This window comes from Meles meles, unplaced genomic scaffold (assembly GCF_922984935.1).
Source record: "Meles meles unplaced genomic scaffold, mMelMel3.1 paternal haplotype, whole genome shotgun sequence".
Lineage (NCBI taxonomy): Eukaryota > Metazoa > Chordata > Mammalia > Carnivora > Mustelidae > Meles > Meles meles.
The window spans coordinates 607,901-622,583 of NW_025721141.1; the positions used below are offsets into that span (position 1 = coordinate 607,901).

The window sequence follows — 14,683 nt, forward strand, 5'->3', positions numbered from 1 at the left end:
TCATCTATTATCTTTCAAAGAGAATAAAATATTGCTATTTTCAAGGATGAGGATGGAATTGGAGGGCATTAGGCTAAGTGAAATAACTTAGTCAGAGCAAGACAAATGCCTATGATTTCACTTATATGTGGAATTTAAAAACAAAACAGATGAACATATAGGAGAGAAAAATGAAAGAAAAAAGACTTAGGGAAGCAAAACTTAAAGGAAACTTAAAGACAGAGAGCATTTTGAGGGTTGACTTAGGGAGGTGGGTGGGGAATGGGTTAGATGGGTGATGGTTATTAGGAGGGTACTTATTATGATGAACCCTAGGTGTTGCATGTAAATGATGAATCACTGACTTCTACTGAAACCAGTTTTTCACAGTATATTAACTAACTACAATTTAAATAAAAAATTGAAAAGAAAAAAATAAAATACTTAGTTTTAGCATAATCAGTGAGGTGAACACCTTGCACAACAAAAAGTACAAAATATTTCTGGAACAACACAAGGAAGATTTAGTGAAATAAAACATTCGTTTTATGGGTTGACAGACTTAAGATGGTGATACCAACAAAAGCAGTCTACAAATTTAATGAAATCTCTATCAAAAAGGTTAATTATCTTTTTTTTTTAGAAATAGGAGACCCATTCTAAAATTCATATAACATCTCAAGTGACCCCACATAGGCAAAATAATCCCAGGGAAGAACAAAGCAGGAGGAGCCATACTTCCTGATTTCAAACTTACTACAAAGCTAATACAATAAAAAGAGTTTGGAATTGGCAGGCACATAACCAACAGAATGGAGTAGAAAGCCCAGAAATAAAAGCTTTTTCACAGCAAAGGAAACAGTCAACAAAACCAAAAGATAACTGACAGAATGGGAGAAGATATTTGCAAATATCATATCAGATAAAGGGCTAGTATCCAAAGTCTATAAAGAACTTATCAAACTCAACACCCAAAAAACAAATAATCCAATCAAGAAATGGGCACAAGACATAAACAGACATTTCTTCAAAGAAGACATCCAAATGGCCAGCAGACACATGAAAAAGTGCTTAACATAACTTGGCATCAGGGAAATACAAATCAAAACCACAGTGAGATACCACCTCACACCAGTCAGAATGGCTAAAATTAACAAGTCAGGAAACAGCAGATGTTGGCAGGGATGTGGAGAAAGGGGAACCCTCCTGCACTGTTGGTGAGAATGCAAGCTGGTGCAGTCACTCTGGAAAACAGTATGGGGGTTCCTCAAAAAGTTGAAAATAGAGCTACCCTATCACCCAGCAATTGCACTGCTGGGTATTTACTCTAAAGATATAAATATAGTGATCCAAAGGGGAATTTGCACCCGAATGTTTATAGCAGCAATGTCCAGAATAGCTAAACCATGGAAAGAACCTGGATGTCCATAAACAGATGAATGGATAAATCTGGATATCACACACACACACACACACACACACACACACAGGAATATTATGCAGTCATCAAGAGAAAAGAAATCTCATTTGCAACAACATAGATGGAACTAGAGGGTATTATGCTAAGGGAAATATGTCAATCAGTGAAAGATAATTATATGATCTCTGATAAGATTTTGAGAGACAGGGCGGGGGGGTTCATAGGGGATAGGGAGGGAAAAAACGAAACAAGATGGGATCAGGAGGCAGACAAACCAAAGGAGACTGTTAATCTCATGAAACAAACTGAGGGCTGCTGGCAGGGGGGTAGGGGTAGAGTGGCTGGGTTATAGACATTGGGGAGGGCATGTGCTATGCTGAGTGCTGTGGAATGTGTAAGGCTGATGATTCACAGACCTGTACCCCTGAGGCAAATAATGCATTATATGTTAATAATAAAATAAATTTTGAAAACTCATATATATGATAAAATAATTTTTCAAAGAAGCAAGGGTCCTTGAGTGGTGAAAAGAGAGTGTTTTCAATATTGTTGGGAAAGGGGCGCCTGGGTGGCTCAGTGCACTAAAGCCTCGGCCTTCCGCTCAGGCCAAGATCCCCTCGACCTGGGATCAAGCCCTGCATCGGGCTCTCTCCTCAGCAAGGAGCCTGCTTCCTACTCTCTCTCTGCCTGCCTCTCTGCCTACTTATGATCTATCTGTAAATAAATAAATAAACTCTTAAAAAATATATTGTTGGGAAAAATGGCCTGTCCATCTACAAGGAAAATAATGAGTTTAGACCCTTATGTAATATCATTTGTCAGAATATAACAGAAACTGGAACAAACATCCAAATATAAGCTTAAAACTATAAAACTTTTAGAAAAATATAGGAAAAAACTTAGGAAAGACATTGGATTTGATAATGTTTCTTAGAAATAACACCATAGACATAGACAAAAGATAACTGGAAAAATTGGATTCAAAATATGTGCATTAGTAATATCAAGAGAGTAAATAAAAATCCACAAAATAGGATGCTCTCAAGCCACATACCTGATAACAGGATAATATCCAGAATTTACAGTGAACTACTAAAATACAACACCACAAAAACAAACAACATAAATGTAATTTTTTTTTAATTTTTAAAGAATTATTTATTTGAGAGATAGAGACAGCGACAGAGATTGTAAGAGAGAGCGCAAGCAGTGAGGAGAGGAAGAAGTGGACTTGATCCCAGGACCCTGGGATTATAACCTGAACCACAGAAAGACACTTAACTAACTGAGGCATCCAGGCACTCCAATAACATGATTTTTAAAAAGAGGCTAGGACTTGCATGGATATTTCTCCAAAGATAAGCAGGCAAGAGCACATTGAAAGGTGGTCAACATCACTAGTCATTGGGAAAGAGACTAACATCAAATTAGACAAAACCCCACACTCATTGGAATAGCTCCTATCAATGGCACAGAAAGTAACAAGTGTCGACGAAGATGTGGAGAAATTGGAACACTGTTCACTGTTGGTGGAAATGAAAAATGCTACAGCTGTTGAGGAACAGAGTATAAGATTTCCCACCAAATTAAACATGGCACTACAGTCTATAAAATATTGAAAGCAGCGTCTTGAAGATATATTTACATACTTATATTTATAGCAGCATTATAGCTAAAACATGGATACAATGCAAGTATCCATTGATAAATGGATAAGCCAAATGTTGTGTATACATACAATGGAACATTAATCTTAAAATGAAGGAATTTCTGTAATATGCTGAAGCATGGATGAACTTTAAAAAAACATTATGAGCTAAGTGAAATAAGCCAGTCACAAAAATACAAATCCTGTATGATTTCACTTATACAAAACAATTAGAGTATCCAAAATCATAAAAATTTTAGGTATAATGATTGCCATGGCATGGGGGAAAGGAGGAATGAAGAGTAATTTTTTAATGGGTGTCAAATTGCAAATTTATGAGTCAAAAAAGTTCTGGAAATTGTGTTAATGGAAAATAATGTGTTTGAATGACATCAAACAGTATGCTTAAAAAATATTGAGAATACACACACACACACACACACACACATACATATCCCAACATAAAAATTTAAAATAGAAAAATTAAATGAATGTTAAGGTAGCATAAATTGTAAGTTAATGATAGAAAAAAAGTATAATCAATAAACTCATGAAGAGTGTTGGAGAAAAATATGTGAGAGAAAGCAACCTCAATTTTAATCTCCACAACAGTAATTGATCTCACAGAGTCAGATTCTACATCTGTGAAAGATGAAAAGATAAAAGAAAAATATTTCACCAACTTTTAATGGATTATATATATGTCATATATATCATATATATATACATATATGATATAAACATAAAACATAAAATGCTATATATATGTCATATATAAATACATATTACATATATAAATATACATTTCATAAAACAAAAAGGCTACAAAATTAATATATTTCACAGAAAATAATTAACAATAGTGAGAATTGAGATTATTTTAAATATTGGTTAAGATTTTGATGCGTATTGGGGCACCTGGGTGGCTCAGTTGGTTAGGTGTTTGTCGTCAGCTTGGTCATGATCTAAAGTCCTGGGATCAAGCCCTGCATCAGGCTCTCTGCTCAATGGGGAGTCTGCTTCTTCCTCACACTCCCCCTCTGTGCTCTATCTCTAAAATAAATGGATAAAATATTTAAATAGATTTTGATGCATATTACATTTAATGATAAAAGGAGATTATTTAAAAGTAATGAAGAGAAAGCCAGAATAGTGCAACTAAAATATTTATTAGCTTTTTTTCTTTTAGCTGTTTTAACCACATGCTTCTTAAAATATCAAGGGGATTTATCAAAAGACACACCTTATCTTCTACTCTAAGAGACATTTTAAAACCAGGAGTGATGCCATTTTGCTGCTTCTCTTATATAAGCTTTATGTGGCCACACTTCATTTACCCATCTGGTTGAACCTTACAGTATCATCTGATGGTGGATTCAACCAGACAAGTAGATAAAAGTGGAGGAGCAAAAAGGTAATTATTTTTCTTGACCTGATCTGCTTCTGACCATGCTATTAGTTCTTGACACTATTTCTGCAACTATTTTGCCTATCGTCTATTTTTATTGAGAAAAGGAAATGCACTATTCCCTTTGAAACTCTTTATATACTTCATATTTGCTTTTATGCATTTAGAAACTGATTCTCAGTTTCCAATTACTGATTGAATAAAATAATGGATATTATTTCTATATTATTGGATAATGCAATTGTATTTGTGAGGCTGAGATTTTGCAGAGGAAAATATATTATATTTAACTTGAGGAGGGTTATTTTGAGTAGCTAAAACATTGAAATAAATGTCTTAATCATATTTATGTTTCTTTATTTAAACTTAAAATGTGTGACCTAAGACCTAAAATTTAAATTGTAATCTGTGGAGAGAGGACTATGTCCCCAACCAATATGAGGCAGAATTAGAGAACATTGGTGCTACTCCTGCTGAGGTAGCATTCTCCCTCAGATTACATTGTGATATTAGGCACTTACCACAAGAACTCAAATTTCTTTAATATGTAAAAGGAGAAAATATGTATGTCATTGACCCTTGGAGAAGATTAAATACAGTGCAGCATTAAATATTTGCCTTGATGCTTCAAAAAGAGATTCAATATTATTCACTATTAAATATTATTCACTATTCAATATTAATATCACTATTAATGATGCACAAAGCTGTTTATATTAATCTCAAGTAATTGGATAAAGAAACATAAGCATAAATATGGAGGCTAGTTGCCCTGTATGATACTGATAGCATTGCCTTGTCTCTTAGGTGTCTTAGTTGGGCTGTTCAATGTGGCTTGATCACAGTCATTCCTATTAATCAAAATGCATCAGTGATTATCCCAGCACCCCCAAGCACCCTCATTTTTCTCTATTCACTCAGCAAGCAGATTCAAATTCCTCAATATCTTAGTCACTGTGCGGATCCCTGAAAGGGTTCTTCAAATGTAACATTTAATATGTCAGAAATTTTAAAAAGTTACAAAGGTTAATCTCCATAAAGGAAATGTGGAAGAAACTATTAGTAATTGTTTACATGATGGCCATAGATATTTTGTATTTGATTTTTTTCTTCTTCTTTTTTTATTATGTGATGTTAGTTACCATACAGGACCTCATTAGTTTTTGAAGTAGTGTTCCAAGATTCATTGTTTACATGTAACACCCAGTGCTCCATGCAATATGTGCCCTCCTCAATACCCACCACTAGGCCAACCCATCCCCCAATCCCTCTCTTCCAAAACTCTCAGTTTGTTTCTCAGAGTCCACAGAATCCCATGGTTTGTCTCTACCTCCTATTTCCCTCCCTTCATTTTCCCTTCTCTTCTCCCAATGTCTTTCATGCTATTCCTTATGTTCCACAAGTAAGTAAAACCATATGATAATTGACTTTCTCTTCTTGACTAATTTCACTCAACATAATCTCCTCCAGTCCCATCCATTTTGTATTTATCAATCTTTCTTATTTATTTTGTATCTATTTTTAAATTGTAGTTTAAATCACATTGTAGAGTCTAACAGAGATTCAGACTATCAGCAGTAAGGTAGAGGATTTAACAATGAATTTCAGTCAGTGACATCCCAGAGGTGTGCAGTTTTTCTCTACATATATTCGTTTCCATGACAAATTAATTACTATCTCCATGAAGTAGGTGATATGTGGATAAATAACTAAAGCTTTGCCTGCTAAATAGCCATGACCATCTAAATCCAAGTTTGTCCTTCACACTCAAATTTATTAAGAGATTAATTTCAATTTGGAGAAGTGTGTATTAGACAGAAACAAGATGAAATTCTCCACAGAAATCTGAATCAGGGTTAAAATAATAAATATTTATATTTGTGTTTATACTTTATTTATATATCCATTTTATGTTTACTTAAATTATATATATATTCATGTAAAATTGGTATATACTTATATATGTATATATACTTGTGTCTGGAACTATAGAAATTATAAAATTTATAAAATTCAAATGCTTAAATGTATGGACAGATGCTGAAAGTGGAAAACTGAGGTGTTCCACATAATAAGACAATAGTAATAACAGCCATTTCTTACATAGATTCTGCAAAGAGAATATTGTAGGTGTTAACTCTTTAAATAAACAGTATGTGTGCTTATTCTTCCGTAACTGGTAATGTCCTAGGGACTTTAATTATTTTATCTCACTTAATCCTAACCACACATGATGTAAAAATTATTGTTTTATACTGTTTTTATGTAGAGTGGACAATGGAATAGTGGATAGAGGAAAATCTAGATTTATAACTGTGCTTAGATGAGATTCTGAGATCCCTGCCCCATGCCACTCAGGTCTCTAAATGGTCAGTCATGTGTAAGGATCCTGGCCTGCTCCTAGGAATGTATGGCTCACTCCACCCAGTATAGCCTCACTGAGTAGCCCTATTCTATGAGGGGAGCAGAATTAAAAACTCAGTATAGTATTTCCCCATATTTGTGTTTGTTAGTTTTTAAATTCCTTTTAACATAATATGTACATTCTAGAATCTTGTAAGATTCCATTTGGGTTCTAAAAGTAGAGAGATAAATTAGATTTGTATAACAAAATTTCTAAAAATGAAGTTTTATTTACCTTTTCTTTCAACAATTCACTTTTTGTGTTTAAGTTATTATCTCTCCAAATGCTCAATATATGTTGATAGATGTCAACATCAATTATTAGGCTACAATTTCACCTGAACTGCAACAAATTTAGTATAATTTGCCAAATATTTTTACCCACAGTTCCTAATGCCTTATTTTCTACTAAAGGTTAAATTTTAAGTAATTAATCATCTCATTTCTGTACACCATAAAACTTTCTCTGATTAACACAATAAGGTTGGCATAAACAAACACATACTCACATACACAGCCAGTAAATATGTATTTATTCCTTTCAGGTGGAAGACTCCCATGGATGACCATTAATCCCAAAACTCTTCTCCATTGTATAAGTGAAACTTATGAAAAACATGAAGTGGGTGGCCAATTACACTGGACAGTCTGATTTCATTCTGGTGGGAATCTTCAGTCAATCAAATCACCCAGCTCTCCTGTGTGTGGTCATTTTTGTAGTATTCTTGATGGCTTTAACTGGAAATGGTGTCCTAATTCTTCTGATACATTTTGATGCCCACATCCACAGCCCCATGTACTTTTTCATCAGCCAGTTGTCTCTCATGGATGTAATGTATATTTCTGTCACTGTGCCTAAGATGCTCATCGACCAGGTCATGGGTATAAATAAGATCTCAGCCTCTGCGTGTGTAATGCAAATGTTCCTCTATGTAACACTAGCAGGTTCAGAATTTTTCTTTCTAGCTGCCATGGCTTATGATCGCTATGTGGCCATTTGTTACCCACTTCGTTACCCTGTCCTCATGAGCCATAAAGTATGTTTTCTCCTTGCATCTGGCTGCTGGTTTCTGGGATCTGTGGATGGATTCATGCTCACACCCATCACTATGACTTTCCCTTTCTGCAGATCCCAGGAGACCCATCATTTCTTCTGTGAAGTCCCTACTGTAATTAAGCTCTCCTGCTCAGACACTTCTCTCTATGAGGCAGTCATGTGTCTGTGCTGTGTCCTCATGTTCCTCATTCCTGTGACAGTCATTTCAAGTTCCTATTTTTTCATCCTCCTTACCATTCACAGGATGAACTCAGCAGAGGGCTGGAAGAAAGCATGTGTCATTTGTTCTTCCCATATGACTGTGGTCATCCTCTTCTATGGGGCTGCTTTATACACCTATATACTTCCCAACTCCTATCACACTCCTGAGAAGGACATGGTTGTATCTGTTTTTTATACCATCCTCATTCCTGTGTTAAACTCTTTAATCTATAGTCTCAGGAATAAGGATGTCCTAGGATCTCTGAAGAAAATATTGAATGTGGGACCTGCCTTTGAAGAAAATATAAAATACTAAATTTTTATATTAATGCTTTTATTCTTTCTCTCCAAATATTATAACTTCAGAATCTTATGCCAATTTTATTCCATAGATTTTCATCTCATAATGCCTTGTATCTTTTGCATAACTCATTTGGGAATGGCTTTGGTGTATTACAAAGCTCTTTGATTACATTCTATTTTTCCATTCAAAATGAATTTAAGGATCATATTATATGACATTACTTTGCTGACATTGATAATTACAAACTTATTTTGTAGGAGACTATTAATACCTTTAGAACATACATTATGAGAATATAGGACAGTAACCGTTATGAGGTGTATTAAATTGTCTTTATGTTTTAAATTAAGTATTTGGATATTTAGCATTTTGTTTTACTTTATTTTTTCAGCTTTCCAAGATCCATTGTTTATGCACCACACCTCATGCTCCATGCAATACATGCCCTCCTAATATCGACCACCAGGCTCACACTTCCTCCCAACTCCCTCCCTTCCAAAACCCTCAGTTTGTTTCACAGTGTCCACAGTCTGTCATGGTTTGTCTCCCCCTCTGATTTGTCCCAATTCACTTTTCCTTCCCTTCTCCTAATGTCCTCCATGTTATTCCTTATGCTCCACAAGTAAGTGAAAGCATATGATAATTGACTTTCTCTGGTTGACTTATTTCACTCAGCATAATCTCCTCCAGTCCTGTCCATGTTTATATAAAAGTTGGGTATTGGGAGTCAAGATGGCGGGGAAGTAGGGGGAAGCGCCATTTCAACCTATACCCTAAAGTGAGCTGACTATGTACCAAAGAACTCCCATCACCCATGAAATCAGCCTGAGGTCAGAATTATACATGTCTGGATCTCTACAGGAGTATAAGACACCAGTGGGCAGGTAAAGCAGAGTGGAAACTTCAGGCTGATATCAGAAGATAAACAAAAGGGTGAGGGAGCAACCAGAGGCGACCGATTGGAAATAATACCCCAATATAAGAGTGCCCTGCATCTGGGGACCATCATTAACTTGGAGTCTTGTTGAAAGCACTCAGAAAAGAGCAAAGGATTATGGGCGGAAATTGTGGGAATCAGGGTGGTTAGGGACAGGGGGTTAAGTCCCCAGACCCAGGACAGCCTCAACTGGCACTGAGCCAGAGAGAGTGTGGCTAAGAAACCAGGTCTTGGTCCCTGAGCCACCAGTAACACTGAGCCACGAGCACCCGAGAACACATGGGTCTGGCTCCTGAGAGGGGCTGGGAGCCTTGCCAGAAGGCATTCTTAAGACAGGCATGCCCCACACCCTCACTGAGAGAGGTGCAGGCAGGCATTAGCCTGGCACTCTTAGACTCTGGCTGAAGGATCAGAGCCTGAGACATGTGCGCCCCACCCCCTCCCCTGGGAGAGGTGCTCACAGGCGGTAGCCAGGAGCTCTGGGACCCAGAAATACCAGGCACTCCCAGCCCCTACCAGTGGTAAAATCTCAGTGTGCAATCACTTCTTGGAACATCTCTGGTGGTCTGGAGCTGCCCAGAGTACAAGGAGGAGATCCTGCATCCCCAGGGACTGTGACTGGGAACCTACTCTGCCAGCAGCTCTGCAGAGCATTCTGAGACTTCTATGTGAGAAGGAGGTCAGGGTGCAGTTTGCTCTCCTCTAAACCTCCAAAAACCATCAAAAGCTGTCAAGGCAAGAGATAACACATGAACAAACATAAAAACCTCCAGAGAACAAAAGCCATAAAAAAGCTGTTTCCTCAGAGCCCACCCCCTTAAGGGGGGCGGGAGGACTTAACTCAGAGAACATCATTAACTTAAAACCCACATGGCAGGCCCCTCCCCAAGAAAACCAAACAGGAAGGAAGAAAATAAAAAAGACAACAAAAGAACAATCATTACTACTTCATAGATACAACTTTTATTTTTAACTCATTATCACTATTCTGGTTCATTTTTTTAATACATATAGATAATTTTAACCTATTTACCATCAGAGTGAGATGTCCAGTACATCAAATTCCTTAATAACCTTTGAAACTGAACTTTTTGATACATACACCCGTTTTTCTTTTGCTTTTCTATTTTTTAATTTTTTTTTAATTTTAGTTTAGTTTAGTCTAGTTTATTCTTTTTTTATTTTTATTTTGTAATAAACAAATACAGTTAAAATTCAAGGTAATCCCCATTCCCCAATCAATGCTACCCGTATAGATAAACCAATTTTTAATCCCCCTTTAAAGAAAAGTTGAGTCCTTTAACAAAGACATCAAGATACATCCAGGAAGAATCAAAATAACCTTCCTCGCCCACACTGAGAATTTATAACCACTCTCACATCATTTCCTTCTGCCAGGGTTTCTGTGTATTTGTGTTTGTCCTGATAGTATATAAGTCTTATCCTTGGGGCTCTTTTTGATGAGGTTCTTCATTTTTTTGCTTATATATATATTTTTTTCTCTGTCATATACTTTTATCAGTCTTTTTGTTGGTCTGTTTTTGTTTGTATACTTCATAAATCTTACTTTTGGGCCCAATGGGCTGAGCTTCTCTTTTTCTTCCCATTTTTCCCTGTCTCTCTCTCTCTCATGTGCTCTCTCTCTCCTTTTTCTTTCTTTTTCTATTCTTTTTTATCTCCTTTGGGTGGGGAATCCTGATTGCACAAAAGTGGTACAGGGTTCATATTGCCTGCACCACAGTCGATACCCAGCTACATCTGTTCAGTCATCTCTCACCACAATGACGAGGAGGAGGAATGCCCAACAGAAGAAAAATACAGAGGATAGGCCTTCGACAACAGAGCTAATGGCTATCAACATAGACAATATGTCAGAAAAAGAATTCAGGCTAACAATTATCCAGGCAATAGCTAGGTTGGAGAAAGCCATGGATGACCAAACAGAATTGATGAGGGCAGAACTGAAAGCCACGAGGGATGATGTTCACAGTGTTAGGGCAGAACTGAAAGCCACCAGGGATGATGGTCAAAATGCTCTCAATGAATTCCAATCTAATCTAAATTCTCTAAAAGCTAGGGTAACTGAGACAGAAGATAGAATTAGTGATCTGGAGGACAAACAGATAGAGAGAAAGGATCAGGAGGAAGCCTGGAACAAACAGTTCAGAAGCCATGAAAAGAGAATCAGGGAAATTAGTGATACCATGAAATGTTCCAACGTTAGAATTATTGGAAACCTTGAAGGGGAGGAAAAGGAAAGAAGTCTAGAAGATATAGTGATTAAAGTTGTCTATGAAAATATTCACAATCTCACGAAAGGAAACAGCATTCACATACTAGAGGGAGAATGGTTTCCCCCCAAGATTATAGGTTCTTGAAAGCCTTCATGAAAACTGATAGAATAATTATAATTCTAGGCAGAAACTCTTGAAAGCAGCTAGGACAAAGAAGCACCTTACATACAGAGGAAAGCCCATTAGAATAAAGTCAGACCTGTCCACAGAGACCTGGCAAGCCAGGAAGTACTGGCAAAATATATTCAGGGCACTAAATGAGAAGAACATGCAGCTAAGAATACTTTATCCAGCAAGACTGACATTCAAAATGGATGGAGAGATAAAGTGTTTCCAAGACCGGCAAGGCTTAAAAGACTATGCAACCACCAAACCGACACTGCAGGAAATACTAAGGGGGGTCCTATAAAAGAGAAAAAATCCTAAGAATATCATTGAACAGAAATATAGAGACAATCTACAGACAGAAATCCTTCAAAGGCAACACGATGTCAATAAAAACCGATCTCTCAATAATCACACTCAGTGTGAATGGCCTAAATGCATCCATTAAATGACACAGGGTTGCAGATTGGATAAAACAACAGGACCCATCCATGTGTTGTCTACAAGAGACCCATTTTGAATCTAAAGATACACCCAGACTGAAAGTGAAGGGACGGAGAAGCATCTTTCATGCCAATGGGCTTCAAAAGAAGGCCCAGGGAGCGATTCTCATACCAGATAAGTTAGATTTTAAATTAAAGACTGTAGTCAGAGATACAGAAGGACACTACATCATTCTTGAAGGGACTATCCACCAAGATGATCTAACAATTGTAAATATCTACACCCCCAATATGGGAGCACCCAATTACATAAGAAAACTATTAATCAAGATGGTGAGTCATAATGATATGAATACAATAATAGAAGGAGATCTTAATATGCCTCTCTCAGTAATAGACAGATCATCGAAGCAGAAAACCAATAAAGAAATAAGAGCATTGAATGACACATTGGACCAGTTGGACCTCATAGGCATATACTGAACATTCCACCCTAAAACAACAGAATACTCATTCTTCTCAAGTGCACATGGAACCTTCTCCAGAAAAGACCACATACTGGGTCACAAAGCAGGACTCAACCGACACCAAAAGACTGACATTATTCCCTGCATATTCTCAGATCACAATGCTTTGAACTTGGAGCTCAATCACAAGGAAAAGTTCAGAAGGAACTCAAACACCTGAAGGCTAAAGACCACCTTGCTTAAGAATGCTTGGATCAACCAGGAGCTCAAAGAAGAGCTTCAACAATTCATGAAACCAATGAGAATGAAGACACTTCAGTCCAAAAGCTATGAAATACAGCAGAGGCGGTTCCAAGGGGGAAATACATAGGCATCCAAGCCTCCCTCAAAAAATTTTAAAATTCCACAATACACCAGCTGTCTCTACACTTAAAGAACTGGAGAATCAACAACAAATCAAACCAACTCCACACACAAGGAGGGAAATAATCAAGATTATAACAGAGATCAATGAGGTAGAAATCAGAAATATAGTAGAACGTATCAATGAAACTAGAAGCTGGTTTCTTAAAGAATCAATAAGATTGATAAACAATTGGCCACGCTAATACAAAACAAAAGAGAGAATGCCCAAATTAATAAAATTATGAATGAAAAGGGAGAGATCACATCTAAAACCAATGAAATAGAAACAATCATCAGAAATCATTATGAACAGTTATATGCCAATAAGTTAAGCAACCTAGATGAAATGGATGCATTCCTGGAAAACTACAAACTTCCAAAATTGAACGAAAATGAAATTGACAACCTGATAGACTGATATCTAGTATCAAGATTGAAGCAGAGATCAAAAACCTCCCAAAAAACAAGAGCCCAGGACCTGACGGATTCCCTGGGGAATTCTACCAAACTTTCAACGAAGAAATAGCACCAATTCTCCTGAAGCTGTTCCAAAAAATTGAAGCAGAAGGAAAACTTCCAGACTTTTAGGAAGTCAGCATTACCCTGATCCCCAAACCAGGCAAAGACCCTACCAAAAAAGAGAATTTCAGACCAATATCACTGATGAATATGGATGCTATGATTCTCAACAAGATCCTAGCAAACAGGATCCAGCAGCATACTAAAAAGATTATCCCCCATGACCAGGTTTGATTCATCCCTGGGTTACAAGGATGGTTCAACATTCGCAAATCAAACAATGTGATAGGGAAATCAATAAGAGAAGAGAGAAGAATCACATGGTCCTCTCAATTGATGCAGAATACGCATTTGACAAAATCCAGTATCTGTTCCTGATTAAAACACTTCAAAGTATAGGGATAGAGGGAACATTACTGAACTTCATAAAGTCTATCTATGAAAGACCCACAGCAAATATCATCCTCAATGGGAAAAAGCTTACAGCGTTCCTGTTGAGATCAGGAACACGACAAGAATGCCCACTCTCACCACTCTTGTTCAACATAATATTAGGAGTCCTATTAATGGCAATCAGACAACAGAGAGAAATAAAAGGTATCCAAATTAGCAAGGAAGAAGTCAAACTCTCTCTCTTTGCAGATGACTTGATTCTTTATATGGAAAACCCAAAAGACTCCACCCCCAAACTACTAGAATTCATACAACAATTCAGTAACGTGGCAGAATACAAAGTCAATGTACAGAAATCAGTGGCTTTCTTATATACTAACAATGAAAATACAGAAAGGGAAATTAGAGAATCGATTCCATTTACTATGGCACCAAGAACCATTAGACCTGGGAATAAACCTAACCAAAGAGGTAAAGATTTGTACTCAAGGAACTACAGAACACTCATTCCACAGTTTGGCTACTATGGCCATTGCTGCTATAAACTTTGGGGTACAGAATCCATCAGAATCCTAGAGGAGAATATAGGCAGTAACCTCTTCGATATCAGCCACAGCAATTTCTTTCAAGATATGTCTCCAAAGGCAAAGGAAACAAAAGCAAAAATGAACTTTTGGGACTTCATCAAGATCAAAAGCTT

The 14,683-nt window shown here is 36.8% G+C and overlaps 1 protein-coding gene across 1 annotated transcript; it reads left to right on the forward strand.

The window, feature by feature from the left end:
- The first annotated feature begins 7,466 nt into the window (after positions 1-7,466).
- On the forward strand, positions 7,467-8,432 carry LOC123936035 (olfactory receptor 2T29-like). The gene has a single exon (XM_045996826.1). It carries the CDS (start codon positions 7,467-7,469, stop codon positions 8,430-8,432), a length of 966 nt encoding a protein of 321 aa, XP_045852782.1.
- Positions 8,433-14,683: the final 6,251 nt, after the last annotated feature.

Excerpts from the sequence above, each read along its gene's own strand:
- LOC123936035 (XM_045996826.1), top strand. The coding sequence starts at position 7,467 with ATGAAAAACATGAAGTGGGTGGCCAATTACACTGGACAGTCTGATTTC.